Raw genomic sequence first — 26,545 nt, 5'->3', positions numbered from 1 at the left:
CACGTGCTCGCACCACTGGTGTCCCCCAGGGCTCAGTTCTAGGCCCTCTCCTATTCTCTCTATACACACAATTAATCTTCTCCTTTCCCCCTTCTGATAACCAGGTGGCGAATCGCATCTCTGCATGTCTGGCAGACATATCAGTGTGGATGACGGATCACCACCTCAAGCTAAACCTCGGCAAGACAAAGCTGCTCTTCCTACCGGGGAAGGACTGCCCGCTCCATGATCTCGCCATCACGATTGACAACTCCGTTGTGTCCTCCTCCCAGAGTGCAAAGAACCTTGGCATGACCCTGGACAACACCCTGTCGTTCTCCGCTAACATCAATGCGGTGACCCGATCCTGTAGGTTCATGCTCTACAACATTCGCAGAGTACGACCCTACCTTACACAGGAAGAGGCACAGGTCCTAATCCAGGCACTTGTCATCTCCCGTCTGGATTACTGCAACTCGCTGTTGGCTGGGCTCCCTGCCTGTGCCATTAAATCCCTACAACTCTCCCAGAACGCTGCAGCCCGTCTGGTGTTCAACCTTCCCAAGTTCTTCCCAAGTTCCGCTCCTCTGCACACTTCACTGGCTTCCAGTTGAAGCCCGCATCTGCTACAAGACCATGGTGCTTGCCTACGGAGCTGTGAGGGGAACGGCACCTCCCCCCCCCCCCCCCCCCCAAAAAAAAGCCATACAGTGAGGGAAAAAAGTATTTGATCCCCTGCTGATTTTGTACGTTTGCCCACTGACAAAGAACTGATCAGTCTATTATTTTAATGGTAGGCTTATTTGAACAGTGAGAGACAGAATAACAACAACAAAATCCAGAAAAACGCATGTCAAAATTTTTATAAATTGATTTGCATTTTAATGAGGGAAATAAGTATTTGACCCACACTCAATCAGAAAGATTTCTGGCTCCCAGGTGTCTTTTATACAGGTAACGAGCTGAGATTAGGAGCACACTCTGAAAGGGAGTGCTCCTAATCTCAGCTTGTTACCTGTATAAAAGACACCTGCCACAGAAGCAATCAATCAATCAGATTCCAAACTCTCCACCATGGCCAAGACCAAAGAGCTCTCCAAGGATGTCAGGGACAAGATTGTAGACCTACACAAGGCTGGAATGGGCTACAAGACCATCGCCAAGTAGCTTGGTGAGAAGGTGACAACAGTTGGTGCGATTATTCGCAAATGGAAGAAACACAAAATAACTGTCAATCTCCCTCGGCCTGGGGCTCCATGCAAGATCTCACCTCGTGGAGTTGCAATGATCATGAGAACGGTGAGGAATCAGCCCAGAACTACACGGGAGGATTTTGTCAATGATCTCAAGGCAGCTGGGACCATAGTCACCAAGAAAACAATTGGTAACACACTACGCCGTGAAGGACTGAAATCCCCCCTGCTCAAGAAAGCACATATGCATGCCCGTCTGAAGTTTGCCAATGAACATCTGAATGATTCAGAGGAGAACTGGGTGAAAGTGTTGTGGTCAGATGAGACCAAAATCAAGCTCTTTGGCATCAACTCAACTCGCCGTGTTTGGAGGAGGAGGAATGCTGCCTATGACCCCAAGAACACCATCCCCACCGTCAAACATGGAGGTGGAAACATTATGCTTTGGGGGTGTTTTTCTGCTAAGGGGACAGGACAACTTCACCGCATCAAAGGGACAATGGATGGGGCCATGTACCGTCAAATCCTGGGTGAGAACCTCCTTCCCTCAGCCAGGGCATTGAAAATGGGTCGTGGATGGGTATTCCAGCATGACAATGACCCAAAACACACGGCCAAGGCAACAAAAGAGTGGCTCAAGAAGAAGCACATTAAGGTCCTGGAGTGGCCTAGCCAGTCTCCAGACCTTAATCCCATAGAAAATATGTGGAGGGAGCTGAAGGTTCGAGTTGCCAAACGTCAGCCTCGAAACCTTAATGACTTGGAGAAGATCTGCAAAGAGGAGTGGGAAAAATCCCTCCTGAGATGTGTGCAAACCTGGTGGCCAACTACAAGAAACGTCTGACCTCTGTGATTGCCAACAAGGGTTTTGCCACCAAGTACTAAGTCATGTTTTGCAGAGGGGTCAAATACTTATTTCCCTCATTAAAATGCAAATCAATTTATAACTTTTATAAACCTTCCATCAAAATTATAGACTGATCATGTCTTTGTCAGTGGGCAAACATAAAAAATCAGCAGGGGATCAAATACTTTTTTCCCTCACTGTATATGTACATATCTACCTCAATTACCTTGTACTCCTGCACATCGACTCTGTACTGGTACCCCGTGTATATAGCCAAGTTATCATTACTCATTGTGACGAGTACTGAGAATACGAAGAGGCAGGACGCAGACGCAGGAATTAACAAGGTCAAGGTTTACTTAAACAATGACAAAGAGAAATAACACCGATAGCGTACATGACACGAAGCTAAACAATCACACACAACATCACAAGGAACAGTCCAGGGCTAAATAGGGGTGGTGATGAGATGATGAGGTGCAGGTGCGTTGGAAGTGATTAGGGTGCGTTGGGTTTCCATTCCAGTGTTGCCGAGGTGGTGCGCTCAGACCGGTGGCTCAGTAGACCGGCGAATCAGAGCGCCGGAGGGGAGCAACGGGAGGAGACGTGACACTCATTGTGTATTTATTATTTATTTATTAATTAATATGTTTTTTACTTTTCTATTATTTCTCGATTTTCTTTTAGTTCTGCATTGTTGGGAGGCAAAGGGGGTTCCGACCCGGTACTATATGGGTGTACCTAATAAACTGGCCAGTGTGCATATGTTGTTGTTGTTGATACACAGTGGTGGGTCCATCTCTTAGGCCCTAAACACGGTCTGAAATTACACTGTACCTCTGCAAACATATAAACACCATAGGCACAGATCTAAGATCAGATTACCCCCATCCTACCCTAGGGGGTATTGCGGTGAGGGCTAGGGTGGATCAGAGCCAGGTGGCTCTGGGGTGGATGAGACTCAAAGACTCAAAACTTACCTTAGATCAGTGGCTAGGGATAACTTAATCCTATCCATGAATTCCATCATCACACTCGCCTGGATTCTGCTCTCTTGCCAACGATGGAATTGCCAAGCCAAACATTGTTTGACACGACAATGAGTGGAGTAATAGCTAAACAGACCGGTACCCAGGCTATCGTCACGCCACCTGTTGTAGCTAATCTCCAGTCTCTGCCAGCACAACAGATGGTTTCCCCCTCAGAGTAATCGTCCTGGGTTTATCAACATATACATTCACATGCGTAGCCTACACTCTTAGAAAAACGGTGCTATCTAGAACCTAAAATTGTTATTTGGCTGTCCCCTTAAGATAACCCTTTGAAGAACACTTTTTGGTTCCAGGTAGAACCCTTTTGGATTCCATGGAAGCCATGAATAAAGCCTCAGTCTAAAGCCACAATAAAACACTTTTCCAAAGTAGTGGAATTATTCTCTGAAATAATTGGTGTTTAAAAATATCCTTATTGTTCTTTGACTGTTTTCAGATGTATCTTGATGAGTCATCATTTGAGTAAAGTGCGATAAGGCATTTCCATGTAACTTCTCCCCCGGGTAACTTCCTTTAGACGATTGACAGGTAGTTGATACATTGACACCACTGTAATAACAACCCTGTACAGTGTTTAGTAGTCGTGTCATTTCTTTGGAATCTCTCCTCTCCGTTCCAGGCTATAGGTTTAGTGGGGGTGGTAGACAGGCAGACAGACATGTATCTTTACATTCTTCCAATCACTGTGATTATAAGACTGTAATGTATGGCTTGTTTTATCTACTACAGTTGCACTATATCATAGTATTGCTGCCATTTATGTTTTTAAACTGGTATTTTATATATTGTATTGCAATATTTCATAAAACTGTACACCGAGTTCAGTATAAAGAAGAACTTTATTAATGCTTCATTTACACACGTGAACAATTACTCTGATATACTGTAGCTCAGACAGTCCAAGTTACTTTTTCAGCGACAAACAGAAGAACGAAAGATTCAAACATCACATCATACATACTTTAATCCAATATTGGCTTATTCCATTAAGGTATAAAGGACTGCATTCTCCAGACGGTACTACCCTCCATCTTGTACACAAGTACTTTAGGCTGCACAAGTTAATCAAATCCACGGTTGAAATCCAGGGTTACCATGGAAGCAGGTTCAAAACAACGTCACCTCAGGGATTTGATCTGAGCCGAAGGCCTGATGCTGCATTCACATCCATCAACCACTTCTCCCCTGTCCAGGCCTTGCCCACTGAGAGTAATCCAAAATAGAATAGAGACCATTTGCATGTGACAGATTATCAAAAACAAGCATCACGCAATCACACATAATCCTAACCCTAATCCCAGCACTCAACAGCTATAGAAAGAGTAAGAATATGATCAGAAAAAAAGGATAATCTCAACAAGGCAGAAACAAAACCTCTACAATGCTAATAGAGAAAAACATAAATTATGGTGTTACATAGACATGAGGACAATGTTGTTTTGTCCTGTTAGTGTAAATACTCAATGAAGTCACAGACGCACTCACACTCACTCTTTCTTTCTCTCTCTCTCTGTCTTTCAATCTTTCTTTCTCTCGCCTGCCAGCCTCCTCTGGTTGGGTGCCACTGAGATAAAACCCTGAGCTAGGAATTCTGGGAGAGAATGAGAGTACACTTGAGGGGTTCTGAAGAATTCCAACATTCCTCTCATCCAATATTGCTTCCGGTGGTTTATTTGTGGGAAATCAGAGCATTAGCAGGCACAGACCAGTAGGAGTCACTGGCAGGCTCCATTCACCACACTCACATACGTCACATGAAAGCAAAGAACATTTACTGATACAGTAAACAAAGGAAATCTAAAATCATATTTACATTGCGATATTTTCATTTTCTACTTATAATAGTGAAAGTGCACAATTGGGGCTATCAGATACAAAAAACACCAAAAAGACACGATCCACAAAGACGTATACATTTAAATCAAAACGGAGTAAAGAAAAAGCCTTAAAGTTCACAGCAATACATCTCTATTCTAACCACACCAAAAGTAAAAGGAGACTTTTACTGACCAGAATAAAGACTTTACATTTCCACCGTCACACCTGCCAATGGATCATATCCTGTGTGAGGTAATACACTGGTGTCAGCTCGCACGAGCTGATGGCACACACACCTGGAGGTCACCATGGTTACCCCGAGCTCCACTGTGTACATGAGCTGTACATTACATAAGTATACAGGTGACACAGTCTACGTATGGCACAGAGTTCTATAGAATTTGCATATATGAGGCAAGGCCACTGGGTAAACGGCACAATAGCAAACAGTCTATTATGATGTAACGCGGTTTACATATGGTAAAAGTCACATAATATACTGTACCAGTCATTCAGAACAGTCTTGATATACAAAGGCATCTGATATCGACTAAATCACCCACACACCCAACATCCAGATCAACTATCCAAACATATGTAGCAACAAGCACACCGGTAAAGCTACATCAGTACACATATCCAAAGGTAAAAAAAGGCCAACAAATATAATTTAATAAATTCAAAAATAAAATAAATGTCTGTGTGTGTTTGTGTTTGTGTGTATGTATATGCGTATGTGTGTACCAAAGATTAAAGGGAGGACGACCGTGAAATATGATGACAGTGTCAGTGTAAGAGGTAGGATATGAGGAGAAAAGAGATGATATGGAAAGAGGAAGTAGAGGGAAGCTCTAACAGGAAATGGAAATAGGAGAGAGCAGATTCAGAGTTCAGACCACAGCAGGAGGGGAGCAGGAGCAGAGACAACTGGCTGCGTCCCAATGCTCTAATAAGGCCTCCTTTCCTTGCCTCCTTTCCTTGCCTCCTATCAATCATGTAATTGAGAGGAGATGAAAGGAGACACTGGAAGAAAAACTTTTCATACTATTTGGACATGGCCTCTGTTTTTCCATCAGCTATTAAAATATATATATTTATACCAAACAATTACTGCTTAACTCCATATCAAATTGAAGTCATGAAACTCAGTTCGACCACATTTCTACCCTCTAGCTTCCATCCCTACCCTCTGGGCTTCCAGGTAAAAGGACTCCCACACATTCCATGATACTGTTACACAAGTTTCCATGATACTATCAAGTGATCACGAAGGAAGAGGAGGCCATTTTAAGACAGTTGAAATACAGCCAGTGGAGTGATGAGTATAACATCTTGCCTTTTAAAACTGGCTTCCTAAGTATTCCTCAGTATCAGAGCCAGGTTCCAATGAATTTCTCTCAAGTCTGAATCAAAGCTTTGTTTCTTGTTCACTATCACTATTCACTGTCAACACTTGTCCACATGACAACATCCGTAATCTCTAAAAGCAACACTTTGTTTCCATTTCACTATCTGTCCATCAAAGAGCAGAATCTCTGGTTCTTAGGATGAGCAGCTGAGAAGCTGCTACTGGCCCTGGAATGCCCACGGCCTACACATTGATGCTGACATACTGTAGTGGTGCCTGGAGGCAAAACAACCCGTCTGTGGTTTGGTTCTCCAGAAAACAACAACTGGCAGAGATGGATCAGCTGTAGCATAGCAGGAATTCCATGATACCAACCACAGAGAGAGTTGCTACATAGGACAATGAGCAAATACGTTTATCGGAAACTGGGGCTGTAGGTGGTCTGAATTTCTAAACGAGTTGCTTCTTGAGATGAACAAAGAATGTGCGTGTATGTGTGTGTGTGTGTGTGTGTGTGTAAGTGGGGTGAGTATGTGTGAATGTCTGTTTGCAGCATTTTTTGAGAGAGCGTGTCTCAAGAAACATTTTTCATTGTGTCTGAAAGCGTGTTTATGTATAATCCTGTGTGTGTGTGTGTGTGTGTGTGTGTGTATGTGTGGTCAGGGCCGGTGGAGGAACTTCTCGTTGTAACGATGGATGGTGACACAGCCGTGGTAGGAGATGGGGCGAGGCATAGCGGCCACCCCAGTGATGATGCCTGTTGCCGGGTCGTAACACAGGATGGTGTCCGAGGCCTCGCCATTTTCACCCCGCCCACCCAGGATGAAGATCTTCCCGTTACACACAGACATCCCACAGCTCTCCTGGAGACCGAGAGAGAGAGAGAGAGAGAGAGAGAGAGAGAGAGAGAGAGAGAGAGAGAGAGAGAGAGAGAGAGAGAGAGAGAGAGAGAGAGAGAGAGAGAGAGAGAGAGAGAGAGGGGATGTTCCTCATCACTGTTGCCTCACATTCTTTGGGGGTGAAATCAAAAATCTCCAGTTATATGATGTAATGTGAACACTGTATTTGTTTTCATAGACTATTGTTACCTCATAGCAGCTCTGAAGTTGATAATGAAACACAATCTCCAGTCTCCCAGTGCCACAGCTGGTGTCAACATTACCTGTTTGCTGAAGGTGTGCACCACATGCATCCAGTAGTCCTCTGCAGGGTCGTAGCAGAAAATGGACTTGGTGAGACCTCCTGACACATAGATGAGGTTGTTCAGAGAGACCGCCGTGATGCAACGCTTTGCAATGGGGATACTTGCCCTTAGCCCCCAGGTGTCTGCCTCTGGGTCATAGCACTGGACCTAGAGAGAGCACGTGGATTGATTGATTGATTGATGATTGATGGATTAATGATTGATTGATTCATTATGTTAGGTTTAAAAAAAGGTAGTTTGAAAAATATAGCTGTGCAAGGATACATGGACTCAGAGCATAACACATGAAAACATTATGCAGTACAACATTTATTTCCTACGTGGATCTTGGTGAAACATGCAGAAACACTTGCAACATGCAGAAACGTTGGACAGACTGATTGTACCAGCAAGAGATATGGAATTGGACATGTTATCTAACACATATACATCTCGGATTAATCAATAATATATCTTTCAGTTGACCTATTTTCTTATCTGTTCAGTGGTGGAAAGTTTTACGGCAAGATATGCAAAACACTATTTACATTTTAGTCATTTAGCAGACGCTCTTATCCAGAGCGACTTACAGTTAGTGAGTGCATACATTTTATTTTCATACTATGAGGGCTCCTGGCCAAACCATGAGTCTCTCCCTCCCTCCCTCCCTCCCTCCCTACCTGCCTCCCTCCCTCCCTCCCTCCTTTACCTTCTTTCTCTCCCTCCCTGTTTTCTCTCCCTTTAAAGGTCATAAACAGAGCAGGTGCTTTAAATACTTTTTACAGCTGGCCCATCTAGCGGAAATGGCTCAGTTCTGCCAGAGCACGATTCATGACAATAAGTGTCAACCTGTGATGCAAAGGGGCGGCTAGGACAGGAGACAAATTAAACTATTGGAAATGTGACAAGTTTCTAGGAAAGTAGTCAAATGAGACTATAGGAAAGGTGACACGTTTCTAGGAAAGGAGTCAAATGAGACAATAGGAAAGGTGACACGTTTCTAGGAAAGGAGACAAAGGGGACTAGGAAAGGAAATATAACAATTAAAATACTATTAGACTAGAGCCCAAGTGTGATATCTGTGCTACCTGAGAGAGAGACAGAGACACTGCAGCCTTTGTTGTCTGTCTTTGTCTGTGTTCATTTATCAGACATCACCACTGGTTCCAAGAGGAGGATGGAGAAAACATTTACATTTAGGTCAATTAGCAGACGCTCTTATCCAGAGCAACTTACCGGAGCAATTAGGGCACAGACAGATTTTTCACCTAGTCAGCTCAGGGATTAGAACCAGCAACCTTTCGGTTACTGGCACAACGCTCTTAACCACTAAGCTACCTGCCGAAAACTGACTGCCGCACTACTTCCAGGAGATATGATTGTCCTGGACCCGTATTCATATCAGAGTAGGAGTGCTGATCTGTGATCAGGTCTCCTGTCTTACTCATTATAATCTGAAAGGCTAAATTGATCCTAGATCAGTACTCCTAGTCTAAGACCCTTTGTAAAAACTACTTTGTACATGACACAAGTCATTTTTCCAATAATTGTTTACAGACAGATTATTTCACTTATAATTCACTGTATCACAATTCCAGTGGGTCAGAAGTTTACATAAACTAAGTTGACTGTGCCTTTAAACAGCTTGGAAAATTCCAGAAAATGATGTTATGGCTTTAGAAGCTTCTGATAGGCTAATTGACATCATTTGAGTCAATTGGAGGTGTACCTGTGGATGTATTTCAAGGCCTACCTTCAAACTCAGTGCCTCTTTGCTTGACATCATGGGAAAATCAAAAGAAATCAGCCAAGACCTCAGAAAAAACATTGTAGACCACCACAAGTCTGGTTCATCCTTGGGAGCAATTTCCAAACGCCTGAAGGTACCACGTTCATCTGTACAAACAATAGTACGCAAGTATAAACACCATGGGACCACGCAGCCGTCATACCGCTCAGGAAGGAGACGCGTTCTGTCTCCTAGAGATGAACGTACTTTGGTGCGAAAAGTGCAAATCAATCACAGAACAACAGCAAAGGACCTTGTGAAGATGCTGGAGGAAACAGGTGCAAAGGTTTCTATATCCACAGTAAAATGAGTCCTATATCGACATAACCTGAAAGGCCGCTCAGCAAGGAAGAAACCACTGCTCCAAAACCGCCATAAAAAAGCCAGACTACAGTTTGCAACTGCACATGGGGACAAAGATCGTACTTTTTGGAGAAATGTCCTCTGGTCTGATGAAACAAAAATAGAACTGTTTGGCCATAATGACCATCCTTATGTTTGGAGGAAAAAGGGGGACGCTTGCAAGCCGAAGAACACTATCCCAACCGTGAATCACGGGGGTTGCAGCATCATGCTGTGAGGGTGCTTTGCTGCAGGAGGGACTGGTGCACTTCACAAAAAATAGATGGCATCATGAGGAAGGAAAATTATGTGGATATATTGAAGCAACATTTCAAGACATCAGTCAGGAAGTTAAAGCTTGGTTGCAAATGGGTCTTCCAAATGAACAATAACCCCAAGCATGCTTCCAAAGTTGTGGCAAAATGGCTTAAAGACAACAAAGTCAAGGTATTGGAGTGGCCATCACAAAGCCCTGACCTCAATCCTATAGAAAATGTGTGGGCAGAACTGAAAAAGCGTGTGCGAGCAAGGAGGCCTACAAACCTGACTCAGTTACACCAGCTCTGTCAGGAGGAATGGGCCAAAATCCACCCAACTTTTTGTGGGAAGCTTGTGGAAGGCTACCCAAAACGTTTGACCCAAGTTAAACAATTTAAAGGCAATGCTACCAAATACTAATTGAGTGTATGTAAACTTCTGACCCACTGGGAATGTGATGAAAGAAATAAAAGCTGAAATAAATCATTCTCTCTACTATTATTCTGACATTTCAAATTCTTAAAATAAAGTGGTGATCCTAACTGACCTAAGACAGGGAATTTTTCTAGGATTACATGTCAGGAATTGTGAAAAACTGAGTTTAAATGTATTTGGCTAAGGTGTATGTAAACTTCCGACTTCAACTGTATATAAGGAAAGTAAACAACATTAATTAATATCTGGCTAGGATTTATAGGTACATTCTAGGTGCATATCTAAACGGTAAGGTGTATGGTGTGTATCAAACTTCTTCTATTATCCATGCATATCTAACAGGTGTGGTGTATGGAACAGCGGGGACTGTGAAGCAACACAAACATAGGCGCAAACACACACGATAACATACGCACTATATACACACAGATTTTTGTACTGTAGATATGTGGTAGTGGTGGAGTAGGGGCCTGAGGGCACACAGTGTGTTGTGAAATATGTGAATGTATTGTAATGTTTTGAAAATTGTATGAACTGCCTTAATTTTGCTGGACCCCAGGAAGAGTAGCTGCTGCCTTGGCAGCAGCTAATGGGGATCCATAATAAATACAAATACAAATCTACTGTATAAGAGGTAAAGGTGAACGTTAGCCAGTTATCCATGTGTATGGGTCTACCCACCTTGTCAGTTATCCATATGAATGGATCTACCCACCTTGTCAGAGCAAGTGTTGTCGTCTGGCCCTCCGCCGATGACGAAGAGCTTCCCAGCACAGCTGGACACGGCCGGAGAACTGACCGCCTCCTTCATGTGAGCCACCTCTGTCCAGCGGTTAGAGAAGGAATCATAGCACTCCACACTGCTAAGACGACTCTGGCCGTCATACCCTCCCACTGCATAGACCTGTACAGATATATAATCACAGTGGTTAGACAAGACAATACTGACTACCGTTTACATCAGAGATGGGCAACTCAAGTCCTTGGGGTCCGGAATGGTGTCCCTCTTTCTCCCCATTCTTAGCAAACACAGCTGATTAAACTAATTGCATTCTAAACTGAAGATCAGTTGATTATTTAATTATTGGAGTCAGGTGTGTTAGCTGGGGCTGGGGCAAAAGTGTGACACCAATCAGGAACTGAGGACTGGAGTTGCCCATTCTTTGATTTACATTGACTATAATGTACATACCCTCCCATGCCGAGGGTGTTCACCTGTGCACACACACAATCCTGTCCAAATAGGCTTACTGTACTGACACATCCACCCACAGTGACATTGTCTGTGGCATAGAGACAGGCTTGTTTCCAGGAAGCCACCGGCCCATGTGTGTATACCAGTTCCCGCCTCCTGAGGTAGAACCGGTCAATCCGGTTAACGATAAATTAGGATGTGATGCTTGCTTCATAACAAATGGCACCATCACCCTCCTATGTGTGTGACGTGTAATACATTACAGATATATCAGATAAACTAACTCCACCTCAATCACTCCACACACACTCCACACACACTCCACACACACTCCACACACACTACACACACACTACACACACACTCCACACACACTCCATCTCACACTACACACACACTCCATCTCACACTACACACACACTCCATCGCACACTACACACACACTCCACACACACTCCATCTCACACTCCACACACACTCCATCTCACACTACACACACACTCCACACACACTCCACACACACTCCACACACACTCCATCGCACACCATTTTCTAGTTTTTTTATTTTTTATTCACGGACAGCCAGGGGCACACTCCAACACTCAGACATAATTTACAAACGCAGCATGTGTGCTTAGGGAGTCCATCAGATCAGAGGCAGTGGGGATGACCAGGGATATTCTCTTGATAAGTGCGTGAATGGACCATTTCCTTGTCCTGCTAAGCATTCAAAATGTTACGAGTACTTTTGGGTGTCAGGGTAAATGTGTGGAGTAAAAAGTACATAATTTTAATTAGGAATATAGTGAAGTTAAAGTAAAAGGTGTCCAAAATATAAATAGTAAAGTCATGTCCAGATACCCCAAAAACTACTTAAGTAGTACTTTAAATTATTTTTACTTAAGTACTTTGCACCACTGCTCACACACCAGGGACAAGGAGCAGACAGTCAGACAGGTTCAACTGATATACAAACACATCTCTTATGCAACATGTTGCCTCTAGGCTCTCCCTGCCTCTCCTTTACACAGGCAGGTAAACCGGTAGAGAGGAAGAGAGGGAGGGAGAGAGAGAAGGGAAAAGAGAGAGGGGGAGAGAAATGAGAGGGAAGCAAAATGGACACCTGGCTATCTGCCTACATTCCAAACTGACAAAAATTGAGAGAGAGAGAGAGAGAGAGAGACCAAATTATCAACAAACCCATTTACTTTTTCTCTCTCCAGCCCCTACGCCACACTTGGCATTAACCAGGGACATGGTGGGAGAGAGGAAGAAAGAGAGAGAGAGAAAGGGAGAACAAGAGAGTGAGAGAAGAGAGAAATATATGTATTTTTTGTGTGTTTGTGTGTGTGTGTGTGTGCGTGTGTCTGTGTGTGTGTGTGTATGTGTGTGTGTATGTGTGTGTATGTGTGTGTATGTGTGTGTGTGTGTGTATGTGTGTGTCTGTGTGTGTGTGTATGTGTGTGTGTGTGTGTGTGTGTCTGTGTGTATGTGTATGTGTGTGTGTGTGTGTGTGTGTGTGTGTGTGTGTGTGTGTGTGTGTGTGTGTGTGTGTGTGTGTGTGTATGTGTGTCTGTGTGTGTGTGTATGTGTGTGTGTGTGTATGTGTGTGTGTATGTGTGTGTATGTGTGTGTGTGTGTATGTGTGTGTGTGTGTGTGTGTAAGTGTATGTGTATGTGTATGTGTGTGTGTGTGTGTGTGTCTGTGTGTTCAAACCACGCACCATGCTACACACAGGAGTCAAGGGGAGCCATGTGCTGCTAACAAAGCATCACAGTTCACAGAAGGACAAAGGGACGCTTTAGTTCTCCCCCTCTCCTAAGGACAGACAAACAGTCTTAAGGTGTCCGCATGCTTCCCATCCTAAACAGCTCGGAACACTTTGTGCAAATATTATGCCGACATTTTGTGACGTTTTTGTTCATTTTGGCCTTCGGCAAGGGTTTTTTCGACTGTTCGTGCACACTTTTTTTTAAATCTAGAGGTAAGTCGAAGTTCGGAAGCCGAAGTCTACGCCCCTACGTCGGTGATTGGTAAACAGTAGGGATTCTTCAATGAAGTGTTTGTTGTCATTCAACGATAGACTTATCGTTTTCATGCAAATTCTTTCACTTGAGAAATACTGCACCAAACACCCTAGTTAGATGTAAAATTGCGCGACTAAGATCTCCTTTGCAAAAACGTCAAAATTAATGACAGATTTCTTAGAGTTATCTTAGTTATCTTAGATTAATTCGGACTATTTTGGCTACGGCGTCTCAAGATGGACAAACAGTACTATTGCCGCTTTTTTCTCATTTTTCAAGTGAAGGTCTTTTCAAGCGAAGGTCGAAGGTATGCGAGCACACTAGTTCGTTCGCGTAGCCGAGTTCGGCTAGGCGCCAGCCGAACCGAAGCATGCCGATGCCTTTAGGGTCTGAGAGGAAGGACAGGGCTGGATCAGTTCCCCCTCTCTAAGGACAGACAAACAGAATTTAGGGTCTGAGAGGAAGGACAAGGCTGGATCAGTTCCCCCTCCATCTCATCCAACTCACACACTCACCATAAACACCTCACACCCTTGATAAACACACACACACACACACACAGTCTTGTTTAACTAACCGTATGGGGACACACAATCAACACAACCTTTAACCCCTAACCCTAACCTTAAACTCCTAACCCTAACCCTAATTATCTTCGCTAACACAAACCTTAACCCTAAACCCTCTAGAAATAAACAAACAAAATGTCCCCAGTTGGTAGACCCATGGGGCGGCACACAATTGGCCCAGCGTCATCCAGGGTAGGGGAGGGACTGGCCGGCAGGGATGTAGCTCAGTTGGTAGAGCATGGCGTTTGCAACGCCAGGGTTGTGGGTTCGATTCCCACGGGGGGCCAGTATGAAAAAATAAAAAAATAATGTATGCACTCACTAACTGTAAGTCGCTCTGGATAAGAGCGTCTGCTAAATGACTAAAATGTAAAATGTAGATTTTTTGTTTGTTTACTATTCTTGTGGGGACTTCTGATCCAGTATAGTTAAACATGTCTAACACAGTGCAGCATCAGTGGGAGAGAGGAGGACAGCTGTGGATGGGCACAGCATGTTCCAGAGAGAGGAAAAACAAGAGCTGACCTACATTACTGTGTCTGGCAGGAAGCCAGTCCAGCAGGATGTTAGGGACTGTGTCGAAAACTGTGCCCTTTTTCCTATTTAGTGCACTACTTTTGACCAGAGGCTTATGATCCCATGGTCAAAAGTAGTGCACTAAATAAGAAATAGGGTGCCATTTGGGAGGCAGACAGGGACGGCAGTCACAACGCACAGCTCCTACAATTGTGTGTGTGTGTGTGTGTGTGTGTGTGTGTGCGTGTGTGTGTGTATCATTTCTATAAAAAAAATTGGGTTACAATGCCATCCAAGGGTCAGCTCAAAACGGTGTGTGATGCCAATGAGTCTGCACAATGTATTCCATTTGATCTCTTTATAACTCCTCTTTGGAGAAATCCAAAATAACAGCATACAGAAGGACAGTAACAGCAGGGAAGTTGGTGGCTCCAGCCCTCTAGCAATAGGAACAAAAATCAAAAGAGGAAATTACTAACAACACAGCATTATACTCATCCAGACAGCCTTTTGAGAAGAGGAACAAACATATGGGAAAACCATAACGGCAGAAGAGATAGAGGGCTTGAGATAAGGGGGAACAGAGATTAAAAACAGGTTAGAAGGGGTGTAAAAATATATTTTCTTTCCGATGGTTCAAACCCTTTACTAAGCTACAGAGCTACAGTAATACATGGGTTTGTTAAATAGATAGAATCGTTAAGGCCATGAAACAAGCACCCTCTCAGATGTGGTCAGGAAGAGAGAGACAGAGAAAAAGAGAGAGAGAGGGACAGATGGACAGACACGAAAAGATAAAAAATAGTTTTAAAAAGTTTTAAAAACAGATTTTTTTTTACAAATTTAAAATGTCCTGGGAGAACAAAGACAGACAGACAGACAGACAGACAGACAGACAGACAGACAGAAAGAAAGAAAGAAAGAAAGAAAGAAAGAAAGAAAGAAAGAAAGAAAGAAAGAAAGAAAGAAAGAACTGAAAAAAAGAAAGAAAGAAAGACAGAAAGACAGAAAGAAGGACAAATAGAAAGAAAGAAAGAAAGAAAGAAAGAAAGAAAGAAAGAAAGAAAGAAAGAAAGAAAGAAAGAAAGAAAGAAAGAAAGAAAGAAAGAAAGAAAAAAGAAAAAATAAAGACAGAAATAAAGAAAGAAAGACAGAAAGACAGACAGAAAGAAAGACAGAAAGAAAGAAAAAAAGACAGAAAGACAGAAAGACAGAAAGAAAGACAGAAAGAAAGACAGACAGACAGACAGAAAGAAAGAAAGAAAGAAAGAAAGAAAGAAAGAAAGACAGAAAGAAAGAAAGGAAGACAGACAGACAGAAAGACAGAAAGAAAGAAAGACAGACAGAAAGAAAGACAGAAAGAAAGAAAGACAGAAAGAAAGACAGAAAGAAAGACAGAAAGACAGAAAGAAAGAAAGGAAGACAGAAAGACAGAAAGAAAGAAAGAAAGACAGACAGAAAGAAAGACAGAAAGAAAGAAAGACAGAAAGAAAGACAGAAAGAAAGACAGAAAGACAGACAGAAAGACAGAAAGAAAGACAGAAAGAAAGACAGAAAAAAAGAAAGACAGAAAGAAAGAAAGACAGAAAGACAGAAAGACAGAAAGAAAGAAAGAAAGAAAGAAAGAAAGACAGACAGACATACAGAAAGACAGAAAAAAAGAAAGACAGAAGGAAAGACAGAAAAAAAGAAAGACAGAAAAAAGAAAGAAAGAAAGAAAGAAAGACAGACAGAAAGAAGGACAGAAAGAAAGACTGAAAGAAAGACAGAAAGAAAGAAAAACAGAAAGACAGAAAGAAAGACAGAAAGAAAGACATACAGACAGAATGACAGATAGAAAGACAGAAGGAAAGACAGAAAGAAAGACAAAAAAAGACAGAAAGAAAGACAGAAAGACAGACAGAAAGAAAGACAGAAAGAAAGAAAGGAAGACAGACAGACAGAAAGAAAGAAAGAAAGACAGACAGAATGAAAGACAGAAAGAAAGACAGAAAGAAAGACAGAAAGAAAGACAGAAAGAAAGACAGACAGAAAGACAGACAGAAAGACAGAAAGAAAGACAGACAAAAAGAAAGACAGAAAGAAAGAAAGAAAGAAAGAAAGAAAGACAGAAAGAAAGACAGAAAGAAAGAAAGACAGACAGAAAGACAGATAGAAAGACAGAAGGAAAGACAGAAAGAAAGACAGAAAGACAGAAAGAAAGACAAAAAAAGACAGAAAGACAGACAGAAAGAAAGACAGAAAGAAAGAAAGGAAGACAGACAGACAGACAGACAGAAAGAAAGACAGACAGACAGAAAGACAGAAAGAAAGAAAGACAGAAAGAAAGACGGAAAGAAAGACAGAAAGAAAGACAGAAAGACAGACAGAAAGACAGACAGAAAGACAGAAAGACAGAAAGACAGAAAGACAGAAAGAAAGAAAGACAGAAAGAAAGAAAGAAAGAAAGAAAGATAGAAAGAAAGAAAGAAAGAAAGAAAGACAGAAAGAAAGAAAGAAAGAAAGACAGAAAGAAAGAAAGACAGAAAGAAAGAAAGACAGAAAGAAAGAAAGAAAGAAAGAAAGAAAGAAAGAAAGAAAGAAAGACAGAAAGAAAGAAAGAAAGAAAGACAGAAAGAAAGAAAGACAGAAAGAAAGACAGAAAGAAAGACAGAAAGAAAGACAGAAAGACAGAGGGAAAGAGATAGCAAAATAGAGAGAAAGCGGAAAAGAGAGAGGAGAACAGATAGATTACAACAACAACAAAAAAGGATGAAAGATGTGTGTGTTGCAGGCAGCTGTTCTAAACGACCACAGACACCTCATATAGGGATTTATCCAAGGATATGACACAACAAGGAAAGCTTTTAAACAGAATCTACTAAAGGGGAGGCCAGAAACCCTTTTCACAGACCTCTACAAAAACGGTGATGTGAGTAATCTCATCTTTCTCACTGACCAGCCAAATGCATGGCGCTCAGCAGTCTGCTCTCACTACCCATCCGTAAAGAAAGAGGGAATCTGTAATGGGTGGAAGCTGAAAGTGAAAGAGACAGATGACCCTGACAGCACCATGATAACAATCAACCTCTACAAGACTGGGACTGTCATGGTGCAAGGTAACCTTAGGCTGTTTGAAACAGACTTTCAGACCATTAAGGAGAGAGCAGAGAGAGAGAAGGACACCACCAGTGACATGCCCTCCCACAAGACAAACTCCACCAGCACCACCCTCACCCCCACTATCCCCACCCAAAAAGGCACATCCAGCACCTCTCTTCCCACCATAGTGGAGGACACGCCACAGGAGGAGAGCGACCCCCTCAGTGCAGAGCAGGCTCAGGCCCTCCTCAACACCATGGCTGCCATGAGGGATCAGTTCACCACACTGGAGGGAGAGGTGGTCCTGCTCAGGGAGAGTGTGAGCAAACAGCAACCAGACATCCACACCTTAGAGGAGCTCCTAACCAAGGTGCGGACAGAGCAGGACAGCAGCCTTGCAACACAGCTGAAAGAAGTTCAGCAAGAGAGAGACGGACTCAAGAGAGAGCTGGCTGATCTAACAAAGGAGGTGAGAGAGCTCCAAAAAGACAGGCAGAGCAGTAATAACGAGCTGACCACACTAAGAGAGGAGCTGCAGGAGAGAAAGAGAACAGAAGACAGACTGCAGGAGCAGCTAGATCACCACTCTATGACCTGCCATCACACAGCAGAGGAGCCCACCTCAACCAACCAGGCCTCCCCAGCCCTGCCGGCTGCATGCCTCCCCCCCAGCCCCCAGAACAGCCTCCCACTGACAGAGGCACCGGCACAGACCAGCCACACCCCAGCTCCAACACCCACCAGCCCCAACTCTACCCCCTCCAGTCCAGAAGAAACACTGGCTGAGATTGTCCTGTTGATGGACTCAAATGGGAAGTTTGTTCAGGAGAAGCAACTTTTCCCTAGACACAAAACGAGAAAGGTGTGGTGCCCAACAACGCAGAGTGCCATGGCGCTGCTTGATAAGGCCCAGCTTGGGTCGCCAAGCCACATAATCATACACACCGGAAGCAACGACCTGCGTGCTCAGCAGGAGAGGGTGGCGACTTCACTACGGGGAGTGATTGAGAAGGCCTCCGCAATCTTCCCCAACTCAAGGATCGTGGTGTCAACCCTTCTACAGAGGAAGGACTTCCACCCTGCCACAATCCAAAGAATAAACGCCAGCCTCTCCCGGGACTGTGCCCTACGACCCAATGTACACCTGGCCCACCATCCCACCCTCGATCTGGACTGTCTCTATGACCATGTTCACCTGTACAGGGAGACAGTCCCCATCTTTGCTAAGACTCTCAAGGACGTCGCTTTAAACCGCATCTCGACCTCTCCACCCAGGAACAGCGGAGCAATCGCCACCCCCCCGAGATCACCGAGACAACACCCCGGACCAGTACCCTGGACCCCCCAGCCACGGCCACAGCACCACCAACCTCAATGCCCACCACATCCAGCGCAGCACAGACCACCCCAGCCCAGCTTCAGACCCACCCAGACGAGGCCTAACACCCCCCTCCCCCCCACCACAGACCCACACCTGGAGGAGCCACAGCCCGGCAGACAGAGCTATGCACAAGCTGTGAGAGGAGCAACTGGTCCAGCTCCCACCAACGAAATGAGTGACATCAAACAAATGCTGAATCTACTATGCTCACATGTGATAGGCCGAGGGTCATGGTAAGATGAGCACAAGAACTCCACCATCCTCACACTACATCCACCCAAGTGGCATGACACAAATACTATCTGAAATGATAAACAAATCACATTTGCATAATAAGAGTTTACCTTAATTGAAAAATCCTATTTTAATAGTTCTTGTTGGATTGTGAGTGTTTATTTCATTTTGAATGTAAAGAAAAAACAGTTATGAAGTCTTTTTACGTTGCATGTTGGAATTTACAAGGCTTGAAGTCCTCTGCTTTTGGGCTAAAGAGCAGAAACCCAGACTTCCTTAAATAAATTTATGATGTTGATATTGTAGTACTACAGGAAACATGGTGCAGAGGTGATGTTTCCACTGGCTGTCCACTAGGTTATAGGGAGATAATCGTACCATCCACCAAATTAAAAGGAATCACACAGGGAAGAGACTCAGGGGGAATGCTAATATGGTATAAATCTGAACTAACTAATTCAATCGAATTGATCAAAACAGGAGAATTCTTTATCTGGCTAAAAATCAACAAGGAGGCTATCTTAACAGATAACAACGTCTTCCTCTGTGCCACATACATTCCCCCCTCAGAGTCACCCTACTTCAATGAAGAGAGTTTCTCCATTCTAGAGGGGGAGATTAGTCACTTTCAGGCCCAAGGCAATGTGCTGGTCTGTGGAGACCTGAATGCTAGAACAGCAGAAGAACTAGACACTATTAACAGTCATGGGGACAAACACCTACCGGGAAGCAACAACCTTTCCCTCCCCACATACCCCCCTAGAAACAACTATGACAAAGTGAAAAACAAAAATGGAGTACAGCTCCTGAAGCTCTGTCGAACACTGGGTCTGTACATAGTCAATGGTAGGTTAAGAGGGGACTCTTTTGGTAGGTACACCTACAGCTCATCCCTTGGCAGCAGTACTGTAGACTACTTCATCACAGACCTTAACCCAGAGTCTCTCAGAGCCTTCACAGTCAGCCCACTAACACCTCTTTCTGACCACAGTAAAATCACAGTGTATCTGAAAAGAGCAGAACCCAACCATGAAGCATCACAGCCCAATAAATTACATGGTACTAAACAGACCTATAGATGGAGTGCAAACAGTACAGAAATCTACCAAAAAGCAATTAGTAGCCAAAAAATACAATCTCTCCTGGACAACTTTTTAGCATTAACATTCTCCTACACCAATGAAGGTATAAATTTGGCCGTTTGGAACATAAACTTTATATTTGACAAATTAGCCTCCTTGGCTAATCTTAAGAAACATAAGAGCAAACCAAAAATAATAGATCATGAAAAATGGTTTGATAATGATTGCAAAAATCTAAGAAAGTCATTGAGAAATATATCTAATCATAAACACAGAGACCCAGACAACAAAAATATACGTCTTCAATATGGGGAAACACTGAAGCAATACAAACACACCCTAAGAACAAAAAAGGAACAGCACATTAGAAATCAGCTAGATGTGATTGAGGAATCCATAGAATCAAACCACTTCTGGGAGAATTGGAATAAATTAAACAAACCTCCCCCCCCAAAAAAATTGTAAAGTGGTTATCCCACTGGCTATAGGGTGAACGCACCAATTGGTGAGTCGCTCTGGATAAGAGCGTCTGCTAAATGACGTAAATGTGCCCTTGAGCAAGGCACTTAAGCCTAATTGCTCCTGTAAGTAGCTCTGGATAAGAGCGTCTGCTAAATGACTAAAATGTAATGTAATGTAAATGAATTGGCTATCCAAAATGGGGACATGTGGAGAAATCACTTTGCAAACCTCTACAGCAATATAACAAAGAGCCCAGAACAACAAGATATACAGGAAAAATTACAAATCCTTGAATCAGCAGTCAAAGACTATCAGAATCCTGTGGATACCCCAATTACAGAACAAGAATTATTGGAAAAACTTTGCACTCTCCAACCCAAAAAGGCCTGTGGTGCTGATGGTATTTTAAATGAAATGATCAAATATACAGACCACAAATTCAAATTGGCTATACTCAAACTCTTCAACATTATCCTAACTGCAGGTATTTTCCCCGATATTTGGAACCAAGGATTGATCACACCAATTTATAAAAATGGAGACAAATTTGACCCAAATAATTACAGAGGAATTTGCGTTAACAGCAACTTGGGGAAAATTCTCTGCAGTATCATAAACAGCAGACTACATCATTTCCTTGATGAACACAACGTCCTAAGCAGAAGCCAGATTGGATTTGTAAAAAATTATCGTACAACAGACCACATTTACACCCTCCAGACTCTAATTGACAAACAAGTAAATCAAAACAAAGGCAAAATCTACTCGTGTTTTGTAGACTTCAAGAAAGCATTTGATTCAATTTGGCATGAAGGTCTTTTTTACAAACTAATAGAAAGTGGTATTGGAGGGAAAACATATGATGTTATTAAATCAATGTACACTAAAAACAAATGTGCGATTAAAATCGGCAACAAGCAAACAGACTTCTTCTCTCAGGGACGTGGAGTGAAACAGGGCTGCCCAATAAGTCCAACACTATTTAACATCTACATTAACGAATTGGCAAAAACATTAGAAGAATCGTCAGCACCTGGTCTCACCCTACACAACACTGAAATCAAGTGTCTGCTGTACGCAGATGACCTGGTGCTACTGTCTCCCACTAATCTAAAAAATCTAAAAATCTAATCTAAAAAACTAATCTAATCTAAAAAACTAATCTAAAAAAAACGAATATAATGATATTCCAAAAAAGGTCAGGAAATCAGGCTGACAAATATTAATTCTATTTGGACACAGTTCTATTAGAACACACCAAAAATTACACGTATCTAGGACTAAATATCAGCAACACAGGTAGTTTTCACATGGCTGTGAATGAGCTGAGAGACAAAGCAAGAAGAGCATTCTATGCCATTAAAAGGAATATTAAAATCGAAATTCCAATTAGAATCTGGCTCAACATTTTCCAATCAGTTATAGAACCAATTGCTCTATATGGCAGCGAAGTATGGGGTCCGCTCTCTAATACTGAATTTACCAAATGGGACAAACATCCAATCGAAATACTGCATGCAGAGTTTTGCAAGACTGTATTGCAAGTGCAAAGAAAAACTCCAAATAACGCATGTAGAGCAGAATTGGGCCAATACCCCCTCCTTATTCGAATAGAAAAAAGAGCCATCAAATTTCTACTATGTCAAGAGATGAAACAAGAGAAGAGTCCCCTCAGCCAGCTGGTTCTGAGGCTCAGTTCACTAACAAAACCAACCTCATAGAGCCTCAGGATAGCACTCAGAAAATCTGGCCCAACCAAATCATCACAAAGCAAAAAGAAAAATATATCACCTATTGGAAAGACACCACAAAAAATCAAAGTAAACTTCAATGCTATTTGGCTCTAAACAGACAGTACATGGTGGCAGACTATCTGACCACTGTGACTGATAGAAAACTGAGAAAAACACTGACTAGGTACAGACTCAGTGAGCACAGTCTGGCTATAGAGACCGGTCGTCACAGGCAAACCTGGCTGCCCAGAGAGGACAGGCTGTGCTCACTCTGCCCCCGGGGAGAGGTAGAGACAGAGCTGCATTTCCTATTACACTGTGACAAATACTCAGACCTAAGAGAATCTTTCTTTCCCAAAATTATCATTCAGTACAACGAATTTGAAACTATAAAAGAGGAAGAAAAAATTCAATATTTATTGGGTGAAAAGCCAAAATGTGCAATTTTGGCAGCCAAATATGTGTCCTCCTGCCACAACCTGAGGGACAGCCAGTGAAAATTGTAATGTAATGTCAATAATATTTCCTGTTTTGTTTTGGCTTTCATAGCATGTAATGTGTCTTCTCAGTCAGGTTGAGACTGGTCGACTACTATTGCTTTAATGTATTGTTATTCTCATTAATATTGTTGTTGTAGTTGCTGTTAATGGTAATCCCATTTCCACTACTACTATTATTATTGCTGTTGGTCCCACCATTTTTGTTATATGTATACTTTGACAATGTAAGTAATTTTACTTGCCATGTCAATAAAGTCTGTTGAATTGAATTGAATTGAGAGAGAGAGAGAGAGAGAGAGAGAGACAGAGAGACAGAGAGACAGAGAGAGACTTGGAAGATGCTGACCACTGGTGTAAGAATGCTGTTATTACCTGGTAGTAACGCTGACTAAATGTCTAGATGACTAAATGGAGACAACATTTTAATAGCCTGAGTCAAAGAAAGCAGGCTGTAAACTCAGAAGATGTCATGAGTCCGACATGCACACACATCTCTACAAGGCCCTTGGAAGAATTTGGGCTGAATTGGTGCAACATGGGCTCAGTCAGCAAAGGCATAACATGGGCGGTTTGTTGTGATTTACAGCGATTGCGCAAACAGGCTTTCTCTGGCTCTTCAAGGCCTGAATGAGGCCAGTCTGCATAATGAAGTAACCAGCTATACAACATGCACACACACACACACACACACACACACACACACACACACACACACACACCAGTGTTACACAGTGAGGTAACCAGCGAAACTGGCACACCAGAGCAATTAAAGTACATATTTTAAAAACAAAGGCACAGCTAAAACAACCGGTCAGATATGGTTTCCAGTCAGCTTGCCATTCTATTTCACTATAATAGGACACTGTTGAGAACCAGTCAGGTTTTCAGTTACCGTCTGATCCAATGAGATATTTACTAATGAAAACCACTGGGCACAGACGAAACGAAACAAATACTAATCAATTGGACCCACTGTTACATTTGTTTCACTCCAATCCACCCCACATTGGCAAGATGCAAGTAATGGTCATGGTTTTAGCTGGGATGGGAGTGAGACATGGTGAAATGCAGCTGGGTTGGATCGGACCAAGTATGGCAGTTAGCTTTAGGAATCAGCTAAATTCATACATAACAGCTGAAATGGCAGAAAGATGCTCTCACAAAGCCAACAGTTCAACCGTCTGTAAAGGTTGATTGAGTTGATGGTTTTGCAACTATATGACATAACCTGTCTCTGTAGGAGATATAAGAGGAATTCCCATAAATATGAGTCTGGTTATATGGCTCCAGGAAGTTTGAGTTTAAGTTTGAGTTTAAGTGGCTGTTTGTAGAGCCTGGAGGCGACCGGGGGAAGCGTGAGATGCATATGGCATGATGTCATTACTAGCCAGAAGGCAGAAACGGAAAACTAGAGTCGCCACTGAAGTTCAACAGTGTGGATGGATGATACCATTTCCAAAGAGGATGGGGGGAGGGGACACCTATAAAGGGGAGGCGACACCTATTAAGAGGATGGAGGGAGGGGACACCGATAAAATGGAGGCGACACCTATTAAGAGGATGGGGGAGGGGACACCTATAAAGGGGAGTTGACACCTATTAAGAGGATGGGGGGAGGGGACACCTATAAAGGGGAGGCGACACCTATTAAGAGCATGGGGGGAGGGGACACCTATTAAGAGGATGGGGGGAGGGGACTCCTATTAAGAGGATGGAGGGAGGGGACACCTATTAAGAGGATGGGGGAGGGGACACCTATTAAGAGGATGGAGGGAGGGGACTCCTATTAAGAGGATGGAGGGAGGGGACACCTATTAAGAGGATGGAGGGAGGGGACACCTTTTAAGAGGATGGAGGGAGGGGACACCTATTAAGAGGATGGAGGGAGGGGACACCTATTAAGAGGATGGAGGGAGGGGACACCTATAAAGGGGAGGGAACACCTATAAAGAGGCTGGAGGGAATTTCCGCTAAGAATCACTGTTTCATCAGCCAAGGAAAAATACAGGATTAACTCTGCGATAACAGCTCTGTCACAACAGTTGATTTTCCAAGTAACATTTGCTTGTCTTCCTGTAACGTTTTTTTTCTCTTCTTGGCAGTCACTCTAATTGACTGTTTCCATGGACACACCCGATGCTAGATACTAACTGCTAAGTAAATGCTGCCAGCTACCTTACCTACTGTACCATACAGTAGCTGCAAGCAGAGTGGCTTAGTAGTTAGGGAAAACATCTGGCATTGCTAGTGTACCGATTCATTAACACACACATTCAGTAGCACTTATGCTATGTCCAAATGCTATGTTCAAATATTCAATATTGCTGTAATTTCTCAATCATGTCAAATAAGTGATTCAAGGAAGGGGAGAAAGGAAAGATGCATCCTTCAGGTGTTCAAATAGGACTAAATTATCATTTTGAGAGGTACAGGGAGATCACCTGCTTACAGATCTTAATTTGACCAGTATTGTCGCAGCAATATAATCCTGCAGCAACAGGATTTAAATGTTTAGTCCATAATGTTGCTTGATCGGTGGTTAGGATATTAGCTGGAAAAATTAGGCTACGTGAAAAGTTCAAGACTGTTAATATGTTAATAACTGTTAATACATTAACTGTTAATACTGCTAATGTGTTATTGCGTGTTTTCAGTTAATTTATGTAAATCATGAAGCTCATCTGGAGGGAAGCCAAAGTCATTTCGCTACCCAAGAGTGGTAAAGCAGCTTTTACTGGTTCTAACAGCAGACCTACAGTTGAAGTCGGAAGTTTACATACACTTAGGTTGGAGTCATTAAAACTCATTTTTCAACCACTCCACAAATTTCTTGTTAACAAACTATAGTTTTGGCAAGTCGGTTAGGACATCTACTTTGTACATGACACAAGTCATTTTTCCAATAATTGTTTACAGACAGATTATTTCACTTATAATTCACTGTATCACAATTCCAGTGGGTCAGAAGTTTACATAAACTAAGTTGACTGTGCCTTTAAACAGCTTGGAAAATTCCAGAAAATGATGTCATGGCATTAGAAGCTTCTGATAGGCTTTTATTTTTATTTCACCTTTATTTAACCAGGTAAACCAGTTGAGAACAAGTTCTCATTTACAACTGCGACCTGGCCAAGATAAAGCAAAGCAGTGCGATAAAAACAACAACACAGAGTTACATATGGGGTAAAACAAAACAAAGTCAAAAATACAACAGAAATACATATATATACAGTGTGTGCAAATGTAGCAAGTTATGGAGGTAAGGCAATAAATAGGCTATAGTGCAAAATAATTACAATTAGTATTAACACTGGAATGATAGATGTGCAAGAGATGATGTGCAAATAGAGATACTGGGGTACAAATGAGCAAAATAAATAACAATATAGGGATGAGGTAGTTGGGCGGGCTAATTTCAGATGGGCTGTGTACAGGTGCAGTGATCGGTAAGCTGCTCTGACAACTGATGCTTAAAGTTAGTGAGGGAGATAAGTGTCTCCAGCTTCAGAGATTTTTGCAA

At 42.7% G+C, this 26,545-nt stretch overlaps 1 protein-coding gene across 1 annotated transcript in view; it reads right to left on the bottom strand.

Moving 5' to 3' along the window:
• Positions 1-3,891: 3,891 nt before the first annotated feature.
• LOC311150705 (kelch-like protein 24) overlaps positions 3,892-26,545 on the bottom strand; it is a 45,862-nt gene continuing 23,208 nt past the window's right edge. The window contains exons 6-8 of the mRNA XM_084188217.1: positions 10,960-11,148; positions 7,400-7,588; positions 3,892-7,100 (exon numbers count right to left, since the gene is read on the bottom strand). Coding sequence (XP_084044343.1) covers positions 6,897-7,100; positions 7,400-7,588; positions 10,960-11,148 — 582 coding nt within the window. The 3' untranslated portion in view covers positions 3,892-6,896. The remainder of the gene's footprint in view (positions 7,101-7,399; positions 7,589-10,959; positions 11,149-26,545) is intronic.

Source organism: Coregonus lavaretus (genome assembly GCF_964263955.1).
Source record: "Coregonus lavaretus genome assembly, chromosome: 23".
In the NCBI taxonomy this organism is placed as follows: domain Eukaryota; kingdom Metazoa; phylum Chordata; class Actinopteri; order Salmoniformes; family Salmonidae; genus Coregonus; species Coregonus lavaretus.
This window is presented reverse-complemented; position numbering and strand designations above follow the sequence as displayed.